Consider the following 21,126-nt stretch of genomic DNA (forward strand, 5'->3'; position numbering starts at 1 on the left):
TTTTTACATTCATCGGGTTCCAATGTGCCCAAATATCAAAGAGAAATTAAAAATGCATGCGATGGAAGAGTTCGGGTCTTAGGAGAAGCTCTGCTTAAGCCCTCGCTCACTGGCGACTGACAGCACACAGCTTATGGGATGACGGAGGGGTGGTGAATCCCACAGCTGGTGTGAGATCCAGTTCATCCTCTGTAATTCCAGGTGGAGGAGTGAAGCAAAAGTGCTGAACGAGGGAGGTGAAGAAGAGGAAGAGCTCCATCTTAGCCAGACCTTCTCCGAGACACATCCTGTGACCTGCAAATGCAAAGAGTTTACGCTTATTTAAATGAGTCGTGTCTGTGCAAGTGCAAATTTTCTTAACAAAAGCCCGATAAAGTTGTCATACCTGCAGAAAAGGGCATGAAGGCATCTCTCCTGACAAATTTACCTTCCTTGTCCAGGAAATGAGAAGGGTTAAAACTCAGTGGGCTCTCCCATTCACTCTCATCATACAGGACAGAAGTAAGAAGGGGAAATACAATAGTTCCCTGTAGGCAAAAGAGCACATTTATCATAGATGCGCGATTCAAGTTATCAGAGGTGAATCAAAATGTCTATTAAAAGGTATTTTTTGTGGATGAGCAGTTGACCTTTTTGATAAAGTATCCCCGGAAGGTGACATCTCGGCTAGTTTGGTGAGGAAGACATACAGGTAGAATATTAGCCAGTCTCTGGATCTCGTGAATGACTGCATCGGTGTACGGCAGGTTTTTCCTATCATCAGCACTGACTTTTCGGCTTCCTACTACATGTCTCAGCTCCTCATGGACCTGCTCTGTAGACACAAAATAAATAGATAGGTTTTGTCTGCATTCATTTTACCACATATTACCAATGATCACTTTATATTATAAACACAAAACCCTTACAATATTGCAGAGCAAAACCCAAAGATCAGACCATCCACTATGAACAAGTTATTGGTGGTAGTGGGGAGAAAGAACTCCCTTTTAACAGGAAGAGGTCTCTAGGAGACACAAGCTCAGAGTGGGACAGTCAAATTCTCCATCATGAGTACAAACAGAGTTCAGGAGCAGACTGCCGTATTACAGTGGCTTGCAAAAGTATTTGCCCCCCTTGAACTTTTCCGCATTTTGTCACATTACAGCTAAAAACATGAATCAATTTTATTGGAATTTCACATGAAAGACCAACACAAAGTGGTGTACACGTGAGAAGTAGAACAAAAATCATACATGATTCCAAACATTTTTTACAAATAAATAACTGAAAAGTGGGGTGTGTATAATTATTCAGCTCCCTGAATCAATACTTTGTAGAACCACCTTTTGCTGCAATTACAGCTGCTAGTCCTTTAAGGGTATGTCTCTACCAGCTTTGCACTTCTAGAGACTGAAATCCTTGCCCATTCTTCCTTGCAAAACAGCTCCAGCTCAGTCAGATTAGATGGACAGCGTTTGTGAACAGCAGTTTTCAGATCTTGCCACAGATTCTCGATTGGATTTAGATCTGGACTTTGACTGGGCCATTCTAACACATGGATATGTTTTGTTTTAAACCATTCCATTGTTGCCCTGGCTTTATGTTTAGGGTTGTTGTCCTGCTGGAAGGTGAACCTCCGCCCCAGTCTCAAGTCTTCTGCAGACTCCAAGAGGTTTTCTTCCAAGATTGCCCTGTATTTGGCTCCATCCATCTTCCCATCAACTCTGACCAGCTTCCCTGTCCCTGCTGAAGAGAAGCACCCCCAGAGCATGATGCTGCCACCACCATATTTGACAGTGGGGATGGTGTGTTCAGAGAGATGTGCAGTGTTAGTTTTCCGGCACACATAGCGTTTTGCATTTTGGCCAAAAAGTTCCATTTTGGTCTCATCTGACCAGAGCACCTTCTTCCACATGTTTGCTGTGTCCCCCACATGAGATCTGAGCTGTAGATCTCTGCAGCTCGTCCAGAGTCACCATGTGCCTCTTGGCTGCATTTCTGATCAGCGCTCTCCTTGTTCGACTTGTGAGTTTAGGTGGACGGCCTTGTCTTGGTAGGTTTGCATTTGTGCCATACTCCTTCCATTTCTGAATGATCACTTGAACAGTGCTCCATGGGATGTTCAAGGCTTGGGAAATCTTTTTGTAGCCTAAGCCTGCTTTAAATTTCTCAGTAACTTTATCCCTTCATGGTGTTGTTGCTCCCAATATTCTCTTAGACAACCTCTGAGGCCGTCACAGAGCAGCTGTATTTGTACTGACATTAGATTACATGTGTGATTTTCGTTCCACTTCTCACGTGTACACCACTTTGTATTGGTCTTTCATGTGGAATTCCACTAAAATTGATTCATGTTTGTGGCTGTAATGTAGCAATCTCCTCATCGTCTCTGTAAAAAACTCTCATTTTCTCTTCACAAAGATTTCTAACTCATATTTCCTCTGTTAAGGACGTCCCAGTGGCATGTTCGGGAGAGAGTTTTGTGTGGCTGAAGAGGAGGAATTTGTTTCTGGAAACCCTTCAGCTCTGGAAGTTTGGAATCACCTCCCTTGTTGGACTTTGTAAATAAGAGACTCTTGAACTGTGAATGGCTAAAACACTTTCTAAATACCACAATTCACCGTCACTGTAAATGAAATCACTTAACTTGCACAAGTTCTGCGTTTGAGTGCGGCCCAACACATTATGATAGTCCCAATATAGAAAAACCAGGTGTTTTTTTCCCCCCACTAAGAAGAATTTAAATTTGAAATCAGGATCTGTAAAGGCTGAAAAAGACTCAAGAGCTGTATCTTTGTCAAAGCAGGCTCCAATAAACATTTACTGAAAGTTTAACAAAAGATTTCATATCAGAAATGTATTATCTTTTTACAACCTCTTAACTGAAGAGTTTATACTATAAGGTAAATGCATAGAACAAAGACTGAAGAAACTGAAATACTGTCAGAGGAACGGAAATCAGTGGATACTTACTGCTAACCCCAGCTCCTTTTTCTCTCATTGCCAGATTGTTGACTTCTCAGTGATGTAGTATTGCTAAGGCCACTTAGGTTTTCCAGGTAAGTAAGCTAAAAGGCTAGCAACCAACCTCATTCTTAAGGACACCTGCCTGTTCCACTCTCACACTGTTGGAAGCTTAAGTTTTAGCTTTAGGAAACCCTAACCCTCCACCTACTGGAAAGGAAATGAAGTTCTAGAAAATTATCCATAGTTTTTGAGTGGTGTGTTTGGTCCTGTTGTTGAGTTCCTTGTTGTACTTACCTGAGCTGAACATTAAACTTTAACCAACACTATCCTGCCATTAAGTCTGTGTAGTATGGAAACCATAAGACAAAGAGCTATGGCTAAACCAAAACTCCTGCATGCATGAAATACCTTGATGAAAGGTATTTTTTTTGCCTTTGTCGACATCTATTTAGAAAATATTCAGTTTTCTAATGGCTGATGGGCTTTATGAAAACAGAAATAAAATTTCTGGAGGAGAGTTCTGCCTCCTTACCCTGTATGTGTGGATATTTAGCCATTAACAGCAAACCCCATCTCAGTGTGTCTGCTGTGGTGTCAGTACCAGCAACAAACAGGTCAATCACTGTGAATATCAAGTTCTCCTCACTGTAGTGAGAGTCGTCAATACCAAATTCCTAAAAAAAGAAAAAGAAAAGGTATAATAACAAAACTGAAACACTGTTTTGAACACTGAGCCACTTTTTAAAATGTTAGAAAAGACAAAACATGCCGCCTTACTTCCTCTTTCTGCTTCCAAATCAAAAAACAGTCCACAAACCCTTGGCACATGTCAGGGTCCAGTGTCTCTTTCAGGTACGTAATTAAATACTTTACATCTCTGATGGTCGTCTCAACATTTTTTAACACCACCTGATGGTTTTTAATCCATCTGAACAGCCGGGGAAACATGTTATAAAGCTGTAAAATTAAACAGTAACAAAGTAAAGATTCAAGTAATGCTTTCATTTTTACAGAAGCACCATCGTCATGCATTGTTTTACGTATACATTTGGTATTTTCCATATCTTTGTGACCACTTTATGCTTTCAATCACTATTTTAGATTTTGCCTTCCCATCATGAAATGTGAATATTTTTGTTTGGCTCAATGGACAACAGTAAAACAGTAAAAAACTGATATACAGACAGAGTCTGCTTCAACATAAAATCAGATGTTTACCATTCAGTTTATGCCACACAAGTAACAATAGTCACTGTTAATATTTTATGTCATTCTTTTTTTTTTTAAAGAGAGTAAAAAAAAAGGGGGTGAAAAAGCAAACCTGGACTGATGCAGAACCTGTGACACATGTGGTATGATTGGCTCGCTTCACCATTTTTGTGAATATCGGGTCATCGTAGTCAAATCTACATCCGTACACAACAGAGAAGATAATATTGGCTGTTGCATAATTTATTGGAAGTGCTGTATCAAATGGTTCTCCTGTAACCCAACATGTGGACAAGATTAAGACATTAATAATTAATTCTAATAGCATTAAAACAAACCTCAGCAAAATTAAATTGGTCTTTGTTTTAACACTGCGTATACATGCTATCTCCATACCTTTATGCTCTTGGATCACTTGAATGAGATAGCTACACTCTGCCAAGATTTTATGAGAAAGTCTTTTGCCGAACTCAAAGTCTTTGAGGGTGGTGAGGGCAAAATATCTCAGCTCTTTCCATGATTCTCCATTTGCAAACAAAATCCCTACAAGACATAAAATTTTACAACAGAAGGTCAGTTAATTACAGTTTACAAGCAGTGTTGGGTTTAACATATTAATTTGTTGCTTTGTGACCCTTTACATCCTGATACAACCCTCCCAGGGATGCGTGTTCCACCTGGTTTCAGAGTGGGAATCTTTCCCTGCCCGTTAGGCGAACATGTTAACTTTGAAACAGGTTGCAAAGTAACGCGTTACTGTAATCTTATGAGATTTTTCAGTAACGTACAGCTCAACAACAAAGATAGTGCAACACCAGACAGAACAGAACGATACAGTCAGTAGACAGTGCAGACACACCTGTGCAATAGAAATGTGCAAAAGACTGAACATCCAAAAATCTAAAGTCATATCATTCAGTGATTCAGTAAAAAGGACCAGATGTTACAGTCACTGATTGTGCATTGCTTTAGATGGAGAGACTCTTGAGGGATGGCTGTTATGAGGAAAGCCCAAAAACTTGAAAGTTGAGGCACACAACGATGTTGTGTGCCTCAACTTTCGGTCTTTTACCCAGGCTAATCTGCCATTTTCCTTCCTTGGTTAGGTTTGGGGATTAGAGATCTGATCTAGAGTATCATTTTAAAATTTGGGACACATCGTCAGTAGTGGACCTTGGATTCATCGGGTGTTTCGGCCGTTATCGCTAGACACCCACATCCAAGGAGGCCCTGCCACGGTTGATCAGGCCCTGGAGTGTGTCACTGGTTTATGTTAAATTGTTATTTCTCTTCTTTCTTCTGTTTAGTTTCCTACAGTTTATTTTCTATCTATTCACTGCAACTGAGAAATAATACTTACCTCTTTAGTATTATGGAGCCTAACTTTTTCAAGGGGATAGAAAAGGTGATAGAGAGAAGAAAGACAAAATGGACAAGGTAGGAGAGAGGAGCGCCGGAAGGGGGGCGCCCGATCTGGCTTCCCACACCTCCCCACCGGATTGGGCTATACACTCTACCTCCCCACTGCCTCCCAGAAAAGGGAAGAAGAGCAGAGGGGAGTAGAGCGGAATATTTCTTTTCTCTCGCGGTTAGCTGACTGCCTTAGCTGCCCAAGTGATGTCAGCCCTTTTTAGCCATAGCCAGTGACTGGTGTGGGGATTAGAGAAATATTTTGCTGCTATTGTTAATAATCATCATCATTACCATTGCATTAATAATTAATATTGATATTGCATTCAGATGTTTAAACATATTGGTACCCAATTAGCCTTTATTACAGGTGCAGTTATCAATAATCTTAAATCCTTTTGAATGCTTGTTATAATCTTAAATGTGTACATGTTGGCCTTCTGTCTGGTGGAAAGGTTACAAGGTTTAGCTGGTGAGGTGAGAGGTGAAACTGAGTGCATTTCAGGTTGACACACACACACACACACACTTACACAGCAGTTAGACTCAGGGGTAGGTGAAGGTTCAAATGATATTTTGTAAAAGCTTGCAACTGCAAAATTGTGCCTGCAAGAGAACAGTTTGTTGCAGAATGTGTGCCTGATGTTCCAGACGATAAGCGGGCAGGACGTGCGACAGGAAGACACCTGGGATGGAGACGAGGCGGTGTTCTTTTCAAACTGTGTTAAAAGTCATTGTAGTTTTGATTTAACGTATGCATGTATTGTATCTGATGACGCATGAGGGGGCGTTAACCCTGATGAATCAAAAGCAATCTGAAGTGTCTTTTTGGGCGGAGATCTACAGCTGATGTTTTGCAGTGTACATCTCCCCACGCTGCGTGTGGTCATTAAAATCAATTGTTTGACCAAGCTCTTCTGGACCATGGTTGTTTTTACTCTCGTCCTCAATATTGAACCCTTAAACTAGGGTGATGTTTCTTTGTGAAGAAACTTTAGCACAATAGCACACATCACATTATCTGCTGCCTGCAGACTTATCCATGTTTGAAGTTATCACCACATGATTGGAAAACCTTGGACTGACTTTTCGAGTTGATAACTACAGTCATCTGACCTCTTACCTGATTGCTGATGTTAAAGTAAATTTACCCATGAAAGAAAAAAGATATCCAGGTCTGTTAAACATGCTCTTTTCTACCGGTCACAGATGTTACACTGACCTGTCTGCACTGACCTGTCTAATAGTGGGTGACACTGACCTGTCACCCACTATCATGAACCAAGCATCTAGGAACACACAGGCACAAATGTAATCTTCAAAAAAATAGGTTTTATTATACCCCCAAAAGGACAAGATGATTACAAAAATTCAAAATGACAAAAATAAACTTTTTTTTTTTAGAACCAAGTCGGCCCATAAAAGAGGTTAACCTAACAACACTCTACTCAAAAGTCACTTAACAAAACATAACTCAACAAACTGACCTGCCCAAATGAGAAAAAGCTCCAGTTATATAGCAAATGAATAAATCACTATATACCCCAAAGGTGAAAACTAGAGAGATAACAGCTAACGCTTATTTAAGAAGAACCCCATTCCCCTTACATGATTGCAATAGATGGTCCAGTCCATTTTATTGGCTTCTGAATTTAAACCAGCTCCACCCTCAGCCTCCTCTTTCAGGACTAGAGCGGAGGCCAGGTTACTCAGAAAGAACTGAAATATAATTAACATAACATATACCCATATAAAATAACAAACAATGCAAAACAGAGTCTATGCCACCATTTGCACTATAGCTTAGTGCTGTCATGCATTACAGGTAAACATTACAGGTATTAAATTTGTTAATTTATGATCACAGAAGCTTTAGAGCATAATGTAAACATAAGACAAAAAGGTCAAATGAATATTACCCAAGTATTTCAATTGTGTGGTTGCATGTAGCCATCACACCCACTGAAAACATTTGGATCATTATGAATTGATAAATATGATAAATTAGGACCTCAACTGCGGAGAATGAGAAATACATGCTGAAACACATCGCTGCCAATACATTACAAAGGAGTTTTATTTTATGTATATTTTACACAGCTTCTCAACTGGTAGAAACAGGGCTGTATGTCTCCATTATCTGCAGGTCCATCAGGGTCACTTCTCAAAAAATATAATGATTTACACATTACTTATTACTTTTCTTTAAAAAAAAAAAATGCAGTATGCCACTTAATTTCCTGCTATATAAACTAATTAATTACACTACTCGTCACATTAGCTTCCCGTTACTATGTAAAATGACATGAAACACAACAATCACATAATTACGGTTACTACTACTACTACTGAGACATCAACAAGTAGATAAGGAAGCTTCAGTGCTGCAAGCCTGATTGCTGACCACTGACTCTGTAATCTGTTGAACTTTGGACTCTGGCAGCTGGACTGGGGTTACTGGACAGCTATGATATGACTTTAGATTTTTGGATGTTCAGTCTTTTGCACATTTCTATTGCACAGGTGTGTCTGCACTGTCTTGTGCCTAACACTGCTGAGAGGACCAGTGTTAAAGAGTTCAAACACAACTCAGTAGGTCTTTATTTGTTTTGTTTTGTTTTTTTCAGAGTAATTTTATCACTTTTGATCTGGCGTTTCCATCTGTGTCATTGGTGAAATGTTATTATAAAGCCAACTATCAACTGAACTCGAAGTACAACACAATGTTGTCACAAACAGCAGAACGTAACTCATAGCAGACGTCAAGAACAAAGGAATATGCACCACTAAACCTTTAAAATATTATTTTGAAATATTATTTTTCTGATTGAAAGGAAACCTGGACTTCATGATATTGGTCAGCTGTTGCAAAACATGAGGAAACATGCTGTTAATTATGTATCCTGTTTCTATCATGTTTCCTTATATCTCTAGTGATCACAAATAACAAAACCTGCAATTTCCCTGGGCTCACACAGAATGGGTGGATGATTTGGGAACATGAAATTAAACTTAATAAACCACAATATAAAGAATCTTACCATGACCTCGGTTTATATCATTAAGTATCGGGGAGATGTTGCGCTCTCCAAACTCCTCTGCATAGTTGACCAGTGCCTCTCTGACTGTTTCATATCCAGCCAGGACCACGACTTTGTTGGTTCCAAAGTAAAGAGTAAATACAGAGCCATATTTCTTTGAAAGCTGGAAGAATCATTAAAAAAATAAATAAATAAATAGCATGTTACGTTCCCCTAACATTTCACAGGAGACCCTGCTAGGGCCATAACATAGCATTAGGTATTGTAATATGTTTAAACTGGCTTCTTTTGATTCAGATTTTGAGAAGAGTTACCTTACCTCACACAGAGTTTTGTGGGGTCTCTTGAGATCTAATTGCAACAGGTTACCAAGCAGGGGTAGAGGTCTCGGTCCTGGGGGTTCATTTCTTTTTTCCTTAGAGATGAAAATGATAGAAACAAGATAAAGTACAAGCACCAGAACAACGGCTCCCAGCATTGTGGTGGGACTGAACAAAATGAAAAAGATAAAATCCCCAAAATGTTCCATTTGCTCTGATATTGATGGTTCTCCTCTGTGCTGTCCTTGCAGGTAACACACTTTGCTTTGTGCCAGACTGCAGGGGCAGGAGGCTTTCTTTGTCATATATCTTTACAATCTCCTGGATTTTGACTGCCTTTGCAAAAAGTAAACACTGCATGGAAGACAGTTTACTAAAATCTGGCTTTTTCCAGTGGATGATAAAAAGACCAAGAAGGGTATCTCTCAGACACTCTGATGTCAATAAACATGTGCACACTCAGTGTAAACTATGAATAGTGAAACACAAAGTGTGAAGGAATATGTATCCCCTGCAACTTTTAAAGGGAAAGACTAATCTTCTCAAAAGTCATCCAGGTTAGGTTCTTCCACCTCTTCTTTGTGCTCCCAAGAATGGGATCACGATTTCTTCACAATGCCTTACTTATTTTAACCTCACTGTCACCATTGCACCTTAGTATGAAAAATAAACTTTTTTTCTTTGTGGGTGTGTTTGGGTGAAAATGGGAAGGAGTTATAGTGCTTCTGGTTGGACTTTCCATTAGCTTTAGGAAACCCTAACCCTGCAACATTTTGGGAGGTAAGTATTTAAATGAGTCATACAAAAACAGTTTTCTAAAGTTTGCAGCAGGTAATTTACTGCAAAATGAATGCTGAAAGAGCACAGCTTATATTGTGCCTGATGTGGCTGTGATAAATGCTGTTATGAATTTTTAATTCAATTCAATTCAAGTTCTTGATGTTACAAAGACAACAGAAGAAAATCCCAACAGTCTTGCTCCCTATGAGCAAGTGCTTTGGCAACAGTGGGAAGGAAAAACCTGCTTTTAACAGAAAGAACACTCCAGCAGAACTAGGCTGCCACTACCAGTTGGGGTGAGGGGAGGAAGACAGGACAAAGACACACTGTAGAATTGAACCAGAGATTAATAATAACTAACAATTAAATGCAGAGAGGTGTAAAGACACATAGTGAGTGCATCATGGGACTCCCCAAGAAGTCTCGACCTATTGCAGCATAACTAAGGGAGGATTAAGGGTCACCAGTCCTAACGATATGCTTTATCAGTAGTTTTAAGCCCAAGCTTAAAAGTAGAAAGGGTGTCTGCCTCCTGAATTCAAACTGGATGCTGGTTCTAAAAGTAGCCTGAAAGCTGAAGGCTCTGCCTCCCATCCTACTTTTAAATACTGTAGGAACAACAAGTAAGCCCAAAGCCCAAAGGAAGCGCCAAAGCCTTGACTCTGTTCTTCAATTCTTCACTGAATCCTCAAACTGGATATTTAGATAAATAACTGTAAATGTTCTCCTACATCCATCTTTTATACAAAGATCTTTTAAAGTGGTGATAAACCAGTTGTTGTTTTTTAAATAAGCAGATATTCTCTGCATGAGTCCTCAACCTCGAAAACCAAAAGTAATGTAAATAAAAGGTTAAAACACTGTAGATTAATATGTTTAAGGATGTTACCTGGGTATTAACTACTAAACATAGACACAACATAGGTAAATTTAAAAAAAGAAATTAAAAGGTTGCACCAATGGAAAAGATAACGCTGTTAATAAATTATTGACTAAAAACAAAAACAAAACAAAACAAATTAAAACTAAAGTCTGGTCGACCCTAAATCTGACTGTTAATGGCTTGGACTGTGAGTGTTCATTATAGAGCTCAGTTTCCTCCAAAGGTTTGTTGCACTAAAATAGCTGGCTAAGCAGATTTAAATATTGAATAAATTAGAGTACAATGTAAGAATACCTATCTAAACCTCATCCAACATGCTGTATTTTTACATGCCATTTGTAGTATCTTCACTGTTTTGGTAAAAGTGTGTCTTCTTTATGTTCATGATGTGTTTCACTGCATGCAAAAAGCAAACTGAAAAGCTAAAGACTTTAGTTTATTGCCATTTTAGATCCGTAATTGAAAATGCACATTTCCAAATTTATCTGCAGAAAATAAAATTTGTCTCAATTTTTCTGCAATTGAAAGAATGAACCTCTAACAAATCACACTCTAAAAATAACAATCAGAGACAAAAACAGTGATATGATGCACAAATACAATGTATCGTGTTGATCACTTAGTAAAAGCACACATTAGAACAAAATTCTGGTTGGTGATCCCAAATTTGAATGACAGAACTTATTGTGTGTATTATAATTTTATTTTACTTGTTAGAAGTGGCTGAAATAAAGGGTTCCTTTGAGAGGTGTGTCAAAAGTACAGAATTATGCGCTTAAGTAGCAGTAAAAATACTTCTGCTAAAGAAAATATTCCAGTAAAAGTAAAAGTACTGATTCAACTTCTTTACTCAAGTAAAAGTAAAAAAGCACAGGCTCTGAAATGTACTCGGAGTAAGAAAGTAAAAATAGCTCTTTGGAGAATGTTTCACACAGGAGAATGTTTGGAGATGATCACACAAGAATGAACAATATTAAAGAAGTGGTTTGATATAAATAAATTATCATTGAATCTAGATAAAACCAAATGTATGTTATCTGGAAACCAAAACCAAAACATCAAAGTAGAAATATGGGTTGGTAATGTATACTTAGAAATAGTAAATGAAATAAAATTTCTTGGTGTAATCATCGACCACAAGGTCTGTTGGAAACCACACATTACTTCTGTTCGGGGGAAATTGGCACGGGGGGCATTGCCGTCCTGGAGAAAGCAAATATTGGATCAGAAAGCACTGCACATATTATACTGTGCTTTACTACTGCCATATGTGAGCTACTGTGTAGAGATCTGGGGGAACACATACAAAAGTAATACACAAACAATAACTATAATACCGAAAAGGTCCATTAGATTAATAAATAATGTGGGGTACAGGGACCACACAAATGCACCCTTTGTCCAAATGCAATCTATTAAATTCCAACACTTGGTGAAGATGTCATGATCCTGGGTCTGCTGACCCAGCGTTTTGTGTTTAGTTTATGTAGCCTTCAGGTTTCCTAAGTTCATCGTTATCATGCCTAGTTGTTTCCAGTTAATGTTTACCCCTCTTGTTCCCACTATGTTAAGTCTCCCCTGCTTTTCATGTATTTCATGTCTGTGGCTTATGTTGTCAAGTTCAGGTTGTCATGTCTAGATCTCACTGTGTTTCCTGTTTTATTGTGAAGAGGTCTGGCGTGTCTGTGTTCATCATGTTCAGTTACTCTCCCCCTGTGACGTAATTATGTTCATGTGTCAGCTGGGTCCCCAGGTGTTGCCACTTCCCTCATTATCCTCCTGTGTCCATTTAGTCTGTGTGCTCTCAGTCATTCTTTGTCAGGTCGTCTGTTGTATTCGTCCGTTGTACTGCTCCGTTGTTCCTATATCTCCGCTCCAGGTATCCCCGTCAGTTCGTTATGTTTAGAGTTTTGTATGTTTCGTTTTAGTTCACCCAGTTTAGGTCATTGTTTAGTTTTCATCGATTCCCTATTATTTTGTACCCTCGTTTCTTGCCTTAATAAACGGCTTGTTTTGTTATTCATATCTCATTTCGGTCTGCGCTTGAGTCCTTCCCTGCAACATACGGTCTGCCCTAGCCAGACCGTGACAGAAGATTAAAACAGCGCAAATAATATATAAAGTAAGAAATAAAATACTTCCAAAAGAAATTGTTTATAGAAAGAGAAGATGGGTATAACATAAGAGGGAAATGGAATTTAAAAATACAAAGTGCTCGAACAACTTTAAAAAGTATGTCTATCTCAATAGCAGGATTTAAATTATGGAACAGTCTAACAGAAGAAATAAAAGGAAGTAACAACATAAACCAGTTTAAAATAAAATATGAAAACCTAATTTAAAAAAAATATAAGCATGAAGAAAACGGGGTTAACCCAGGACGGTAATGTTGTTTGTAATGGTGGGTTTTTTGTTTGTTTGTTTGTTTGTTTATTTGTTTGTTTGTTTGTTTCATAAATTGTCAATCTGTAAATTTACACATTCTGTCTTTATGTATATGAAAGAAACTATAAACTGTTTTGAGACTTGTTTATTCCTTGTTTTTGTTTTGTGTATGTTTGCTTGTTTGTTTTGCTTTGCTTTACTTCTGCTTCATATGTTGTTTGTTTAATTTAAGACTCAAAGAAAATAAGTATACACTTCTGCCTACTCCTTTTCAAACAAAAAATTGAATAAAATTTTGTAATGATTGTGAATGTACAAGTTTGAAATAAATAATGAACTGAACTGAAAAGTAAATGTTTCCATTCCTGTCCAAAGCTGAATGAACCTTGTGCTGTGTTAACATAATGACAAAATAATATCAGTAGATGGGAAACTTTAGTCTAACATTTTTTTAATCCAATTTTAGAAAAATATTTTCTGTTACCTACATTGTTTCTTTAAACAGGAAAATGTGTTCAGTCAAGGTTTAACGTGGGATTCAGTAGGTGGGAAAACCCTAAAATCGGTTGTAATGGTTTAGTGTGGGGAAAAGAATCATAACTCACAATGTCTTCTTTTGAGAGCTTCAGTAGATTTTCTTAATGTACAGGCTATGATCAGCTGACCTGCTGCTCTTTGTGGATGTACACAACTGGATTCAACCATCCTCTACAGTGCACTGTTTATCCTGGCTTTTATCCAGATAGTATTAGGTTGATATGAAGGTGGAATTTGATCAATGGATCTCAGCATCATCAGCTAAAATTCAGATGACTCCCTGCTACACTTGATGTAGCCCAACTCTCCACATGAAACCACAGCCACTGTGCACCAGTCACACACTGTTCCTAAAGAGCAGTGTGTTCTTCACTTTTCACAGTACAACAAACTAACCTGTTTATCCTGCACTAACTTGCAGCAGGTTTTCATGTAACCTTTAGATAATAAAGTTAGTCTACCTCAGTTTGTTTCACAGCATGTTTCACAACATTAAAAAGCATAATGTCACATGTACAAAAACAACATCTGATTCAAAAACCTGAGGACTTACATGTAAGCTTTAAATTTCCAGTTTATCAGATACCTTTGAGCAGTCCTTACCTTTTAATCTAACCTCTCTTCTTCCTCTCCTGTCCTGTCTTTCTTATCTTTCTCCATCTCTGAGTGAAGTTGGCTGCGTTATAGCCAAAGTAACGAGCCTGTTTTGAAAACGTAAAAAGTAGAAAGTACAGATATTTGCTTGAAACTGTAGGGAGTAAAACCAAAAAGTAGTCAGAAAAATCTGTTCCCTTGACATCTGCCTTTGCCTGTTGTTCAGAATGCTGACATCTGTTGGGTTAGGATGATAAAAACAATGTTTATGCTATTGTTACAAGTAAACGCTATAATGTCAAGTTCCATGTGTCTCTCACTGGTGACCAGAGATGGGCAGTAACGCGTTATGTGTTACAGTAATCCGATTACTTTTTTCAAGTAACGAGTAAAGTAAGGGATTACTATTGCAAAAACGGTAATTAGATTACCGTTACTTTCCTGTAGGAACGCTGCGTTACTGTGTTACTAAAACCGTGAGTTTTTTGCGAGAATGTCTCATGACAGTGATGTAAGCGAGTGCAACGTTAGTGACAACAGCTGTGTGCAGATCAACAATGGATCATATATCGAGTGCGGGAGAGAGTATGAGCGTGCAGCGTTTAAAGTGTGGAAGTACTGACCTTACTTTGAGATTGATTCCATAAAAAGTGACAAAAAACATTAGCGTCCGTCGTGCGTGGGAAGAAAACTTCATTTTTCAGCTAAAAAACCTCTAAACTTCCAAGCAAGCACCGAGTGCGCTACCACATAATGGGAATCTCACAGAGAAACTTGCGGATTCTTCAACTGACCGCTGCGGCACACCTGCACCAGGCAAACCTCTGCCTACCCCACTCCTGCTTTACAGGTGAAAATAGAGCAACAGGACCGCTAGTCTTTGATGTTATTTATTTTCTGCTGTGTTTTACTTGCATCTATTTGAAAGAGTGAGTGTAAACACAAAAAAATATTTTATTGCTGTGCTGGAATGTGCAGAAAATAGGTTTAAATGTTAAACAAATTTCTTCCAGTCAGAGAATGTTGCATATAATAAAATTTTTGCTTGATGCATAAAGTTAAAAGATTAAAACTAATAAATTAAGTTTTAAAAAGAGACTTTTCCATTTGATTACATTTTGTATGATGGATTATGCAGAAAAAGTAGAACTGGGCTGAAAGATCTATCGCTTTATTACCTATTCAGGTTGTAAATCATGTTTTTAAAAAGTAACTAAGTAATTAACTACTTTTGAAAATAAGTAATCAGTAAAGTAACGGGATTACTTTTGGGGGGGAAGTAATTAGTAATTAGTTACTGATTACTTTTTTCAAGTAACTTGACCAACACTGCTGGCAACTGACAGCACACAGCATATGAGATGAAGGAGGGGTGGTGATTCCCAAAGCTGGTGTGAGATCCAGTTCATCCTCTGTGATTCCAGGTGGAGGAGTGAAACGAAAGCGCTGAATGAGGGAGGTGAAGAAGAGGAAGAGCTCCATCTTAGCCAGACCTTCTCCGAGACACATCCTGCGACCTGCAAGAGCAGTTTACACTCATTTAAATCCAATCATGTCTGTGGAAGTGTACATTTTATCAAAGTTGTCACACCTGCAGAAAAGGGCATGAAGGCATCTCTCCTGACAAATTGACCCTTTTTGTCCAGAAAATGTGAAGGGTTAAAAGTGTGTGGGCTCTCCCATTCACTCTCATCATACAGGACAGAGGTGAGAAGGGGAAACACAATAGTTCCCTGTGGGAAACCAAGAAGATTTCTCATGTAGATGTATATCTACAGAGCCAGTTCAGGTTATCAGAAGTGAATCAAGATATCTATTAAAATATATTTACAGCAGCTGACCTTTTTGATAAAGTATCCCCTGAAGATGGCATCTTGGCTCGATTGGTGAGGAACAGACTCTCTGATTCTCGTGAATGACTGCATCAGTGTACAGCAGGTTTTTCCGGTCATCTACACAAACTTGACGGCTTCTATGGGCCCAAATTGTGGTCATAAATATTTTGTACTTGTAAATCAGGATTTGTATGTGTAAAAAGAATTTGTGTGTGCGTAAAAAAGATTTGTGGAAATATTTTATTGCTGTGCTGGAATGTGCAGAAAATAGGAAAAAATAAAATTTCTTCCTGTTAAAAGGGAGTTTTTCCTTCCCACTGTCGCCAAAGTGCTTGCTCATAGGGGGTCATATGATTGTTGGGTTTTTCTCTGTATCTATGAAGCGCCTTGAGGCAACTTTTGTTGTGATTTGACGCAATATAAATAAAATTGAATTGAATTGAAAATTCAGTTCAATAGCCAAACCCATCTGTTCTCTGATTGGATAGTTAAATTTGTGATTGACATGACATTGACCAATCAGATGAAAGGAAGAAAAATAGGGTCAAAATTGTACTTGTAAATCTTTTTTACACACACACATATTTTTTTTACACATACAAAACTGATTTACAAGTACAAAATATTTATCTCCACAATTTGAGCCCATAGGCTTCCTACTACCCGGCTCAGCTCCTCGTGAACCTGCTCTGCAGAGACAAAAGAAAGAAACGCATTTGTCTGCATTAGTTTTAACAGACCTGCTAAAATGTGTAAAAACAAACTATATACACAAAATATATAGTGTACATGTTTGCATATGATATGTTGTGTATTTATTTTTCACTGGCCGGTAGTAACAAAGACAAAGCTCATAATTTTTTGCCTTATCTCTCTGATATCACATGCTGAAATGTCAGTAAGCCAATAACTGAGGTCCTTGGTCTTGTTGCCCAACAGGACACTGAACTCTATTTATGTGTTATTGCTTTATATAAATATACATTATGTGTGTTGGAAACATACGATCAGGCACGTTTCACAATAAAAACTGCATGATGCAGTAACTCATACATGCCCCACAAAGTCCACAAGAGACAGGTTCCACACAAAGTGACCAAAAAATTTACTACCACCATCTTTTTGCGTTGTCAAATTCTCCCATATAGTTACATTGACAATTCTTTGAGTATCATGAGTTACATGGACATCAGAGTACATTGACCACAACATTGCCTACTGTAGCCACACAGTTTAGCCTGTGCTTAATGCCTTTAAATACCATGAACATATTTATTTTCACAGTCATCTGAAACTATGAATTAATTGAATAACCTCAGGAACAGTTCATGTGCAGATGTTCATGTAGCAAAGATGAGGACATGAAGACATGTGCAGGCAGGACTTACATGCATTAGCTCGAAGCACCACTCAGCTGTTGCAACCTCCCATGACGGAAGCTAACAGTCATTAACTGAAAGTGTCTGAAAGCGATGTGGTGGTTTTAGCTGAGGTTAACCATTGCATACTTCTTGTTCACTAGGCTGTGTGTTGTGGTGTTATCTGTTTGAGTATATCCGGTTTTATGCTGAAGTGTGTTGGGTACCGGAAGTGAGAAAAATAAAGGTCGAAGTTGTTTGCTCTACAAGGTGTCGTCTCTTTCCCTACCGAGAATCACGACATGGTGTCAGAAGTGGGATGGTTGTAAGTGCCTTATCATCGGGGAGTGACAGCAAGCGACTTTGGGAGTGGTAAAGAGTTTTCTCGAGACGAAAGATGTCGGACGAAGAAGCGGGAGCTAGCGCAACAGTTACGCGGCCTCGCACGCCACCGCCCCACCAGCGAGCTAACGGCGGCTACAATGCTAACGCTAACCTACCCCCGAATGCCACTTTCACCATCCAGCCCCCCGAGCTGTTCGATTTCTCGAAGCCACAGCAATGGGAAAAATGGATACGGAGGTTTGAAAGATTTCGACTCGCAAGCAACCTACACCTTAGCTCCGAGGCTAACCAGGTGAACACTCTCATCTACTGCATGGGGGATGAAGCAGATGATATCCTCCGAGGACAAGCGTTATCTGACATACAGAGACAGCAGTATCAAGCAGTAAGAGACACTTTGGAGATGTACTTTGTTCCCAGGAAAAACATTATCTACGAGAGAGCCCGCTTTAATCAGAGAACACAGCAAGCTAATGAGACTGTAGACTCGTTTGTCACTGCACTTTACGCTTTAGCTGAAAACTGCAGTTATGGTGCGCTGCACGATGAGTTAATAAGAGATCGCCTCGTCGTGGGTCTGAAGGACACCAGCCTAGCGGAGAGACTTCAAATGGACAAAGATTTGACGTTAGAGAAAGCGGTTAACCAAGCCAGGCAGTCGGAAGCCATCAAGAAGCAGCAGTCGGACATCAGAGGGGAAAATAAAATGGAAATAGACGCTGTGTCAGCTAAGCACAAGGAACAAAGGCATTCAACGTTCAAACCCCGTGGAGATCGCAAATACACATCAAAGGACAAAACATCTAATGGGAGATCATGCTACAGGTGTGGGAAAACCCCTGCACATGGTAAAGATCAATGCCGAGCGAAAGATGTATTTTGTCACTCATGTGGTAAAAGAGGTCATTTCAGTAAAGTGTGTAAATCTGTTAAATCTGTGCATGTGATAGAAGCCGAAGAAAGCGATGTTACACCCGTGTTTCTTGGTTCTGTAGATGTAGGCTCAGATCCTTGGTATGCAGATCTCACTATCAGAAACCACAAGGTCAGATTTAAGATAGACACAGGAGCTGACGTATCTGTTATCCCTGCCCAGACGTTTTACAGCATAAACCAGAACGAGACAGGGTTATGCAAACCAGATAGACCGTTGTTTGGTCCGAGTGGTTCCCCACTTGACGTGTTGGGTATGAGCAGAGAAACACTTTGCAAAGGTGAACAGGGAATACAGGAAAATGTGTACATTATCAAAGATTTGCACGTAGCACTGTTAAGCAGGCCGGCAAGCGTCAAGCTGAACCTAGTGTGTAGAGCCGACAGTATTGACATGAATGTGCTGCACGAAAAATACCCGAAACTGTGTCAGGGTTTAGGCTTAATGCAACAACCTTATTCAATTAAGTTGAAGCCTGAGGCTGTGCCTTTTTCCCTGGCCACACCAAGACGGGTCCCCATTCCACTGTTAGGAAAAGTGAAACAGGAACTGGAAAGAATGGAGTCCATGGGAGTAATCAGCAGAGTAGAAGAACCAACGGAGTGGTGCGCAGGAATGGTCCCGGTGCCAGCAAAAAACGACTCAGTACGTATTTGTGTTGACCTCACCCACCTCAATGAAGCAGTGTGCAGAGAAAAGTACATCCTGCCTTCGGTTGAACAGACTCTAGGTTCTCTGGCGGGAGCTAAAGTCTTCAGCAAGTTGGATGCAAACAGAGGCTTCTGGCAGGTTCCATTGTCACCAGAGTCAGCACACTATACGACATTCATTACACCCTTTGGGCGCTTCTACTTCAACAGACTTCCTTTTGGAATAGCGTCTGCCCCAGAACATTTTCAGCGTAGAATGTCAGTAATCCTTAATGGGCTGCCAGGCGTGGTCTGTCACATGGATGATATTCTCATTTGGGGACAGGATCAGCAGGAGCACAACGCCAGACTGCACACAGTGCTCAGTAAACTTCAAGAGGCCGGCGTCACACTAAACATGCAGAAATGTGAGCTGAGCAAACAGGACGTGAAGTTTCTTGGACACATCTTGTCTGCGGAAGGAGTGCAGCCTGACCCAGACAAAATTAGAGCAATCTCAGAAATGAAAGAGCCATCAAACGTCAGTGAAATGCGCAGCTTTCTTGGGATGGTAAACCAATTAGGCAAATTTATCCCAGGACTTGCTGAAAAAGATAAGCCCCTAAGAGACCTGCTCTCGAAGAAAAATCAGTGGGTTTGGAGCTGCGCACAGCAAAAAGCATTCAAGCAGCTGAAAGGCGATCTGACGTCAACTCCCATTCTTGCACTCTATGACCCAAACAAAGAGTTAAAACTGTCTGCAGATGCTTCCTCCTATGGACTGGGAGCAATCCTATTTCAAAAAGAGGGAGAGCAATGGAGACCTGTTGCATATGCGTCTCGTTCTTTAACGGAAACAGAGCAGAGGTATGCACAGGTGGAGAAGGAGGCGCTTGGATTAACATGGGGGTGTGAAAGGTTCAAAGATTTCCTCATCGGGAGACACTTCTCCTTAGAGACTGACCACAAGCCACTCATCAGCCTGTTAGGCCAGCAAGCCCTAACCGAGCTTCCACCCAGGATCCAACGATTCCGCCTAAGGCTTATGAGGTACAGCTACACCATCTCACACACTCCTGGTAAAGCACTCCTCACAGCAGATGCACTGTCACGTGCACCCGTTAACCAAGACCCTGATTCAAAAGCTACAGCTGAATTTCTGGAAGACACAAATATTTATGTGGATGAAATTGTCAAATGCATGCCTGCTACCTCGACATACATCACACAGGTAAAAGAACAGCTAAAAACCAACAGCATATGTTCAGAGGTCATGACTTTTTGTCAGAGCAGCTGGCCAGAATACAGCCATCTCATAGGCCCAATCAAAGCATATTGGCCACACAGAGAGACCTTAACTGTACATGACAATCTGCTACTGAAAGGCACCAGACTAGTAATCCCCACTGCTATGCGCCACTCTGTCCTAAGTGCCCTACATGAGGGGCACCAGGGAATGTCTAGATGCAGAGAGAGAGCCAGAGAGGCAGTGTGGTGGCCTGGTCTGAGTGGGCAAATAAATGAACTTGTGAAAAACTGCACCATTTGCATCAAAGAGCATACTAACCCAGTACAACCTTTAATGCCGAGCCAACTCCCGGAGAGGCCATGGCAAAAAGTTGGTGCAGACCTTTTTACACTCAATGACAGCAACTATGTGCTTTTGGTGGACTACTACTCGAAATTTGTGGAAGTAGCCAAACTTACCCCCACCAGATCGGAAGATGTTATAGTACACCTAAAATCTGTCTTTTCCAGACATGGAATTCCAGAGCTTTTCTACACTGACAACGGACCTCAGTTTTCAGGACAACAGTTCAAAGACTTTGCAGCAACTTATGGGTTCAGACATGTAACAAGCAGTCCTAGATTTGCACAGAGCAATGGCGAGGCTGAGCGTCATGTCCAAACTGTGAA

The 21,126-nt window shown here is 39.9% G+C and overlaps 2 protein-coding genes across 2 annotated transcripts; both read right to left on the reverse strand.

Annotated features, from left to right (window-relative positions):
- On the reverse strand, positions 1-20,928 carry LOC120745058 (cytochrome P450 2K1-like). Its single transcript, XM_040049700.1, has 10 exons — positions 20,923-20,928; positions 8,929-9,193; positions 8,610-8,772; positions 4,555-4,701; positions 4,271-4,431; positions 3,727-3,906; positions 3,482-3,623; positions 630-814; positions 386-527; positions 1-294 (listed from the first exon to the last, which is right to left on the reverse strand). Exons 2-10 carry the CDS (start codon positions 9,136-9,138, stop codon positions 107-109), a joined length of 1,518 nt encoding a protein of 505 aa, XP_039905634.1. The 5' UTR covers positions 9,139-9,193; positions 20,923-20,928; the 3' UTR covers positions 1-106.
- On the reverse strand, positions 15,447-16,069 carry LOC120745092 (cytochrome P450 2K1-like; the record flags this gene model as incomplete). The annotated part of the gene is made up of 3 exons (XM_040049745.1): positions 15,950-16,069; positions 15,700-15,841; positions 15,447-15,625 (listed from the first exon to the last, which is right to left on the reverse strand). Coding segments are annotated over exons 1-3 (432 nt in total), but the record flags the coding sequence as incomplete, so codon positions are not given.
- Positions 20,929-21,126: the final 198 nt, after the last annotated feature.

This window comes from Simochromis diagramma, unplaced genomic scaffold (assembly GCF_900408965.1).
Source record: "Simochromis diagramma unplaced genomic scaffold, fSimDia1.1 OVJJ01000321.1, whole genome shotgun sequence".
Classification (NCBI taxonomy): domain Eukaryota; kingdom Metazoa; phylum Chordata; class Actinopteri; order Cichliformes; family Cichlidae; genus Simochromis; species Simochromis diagramma.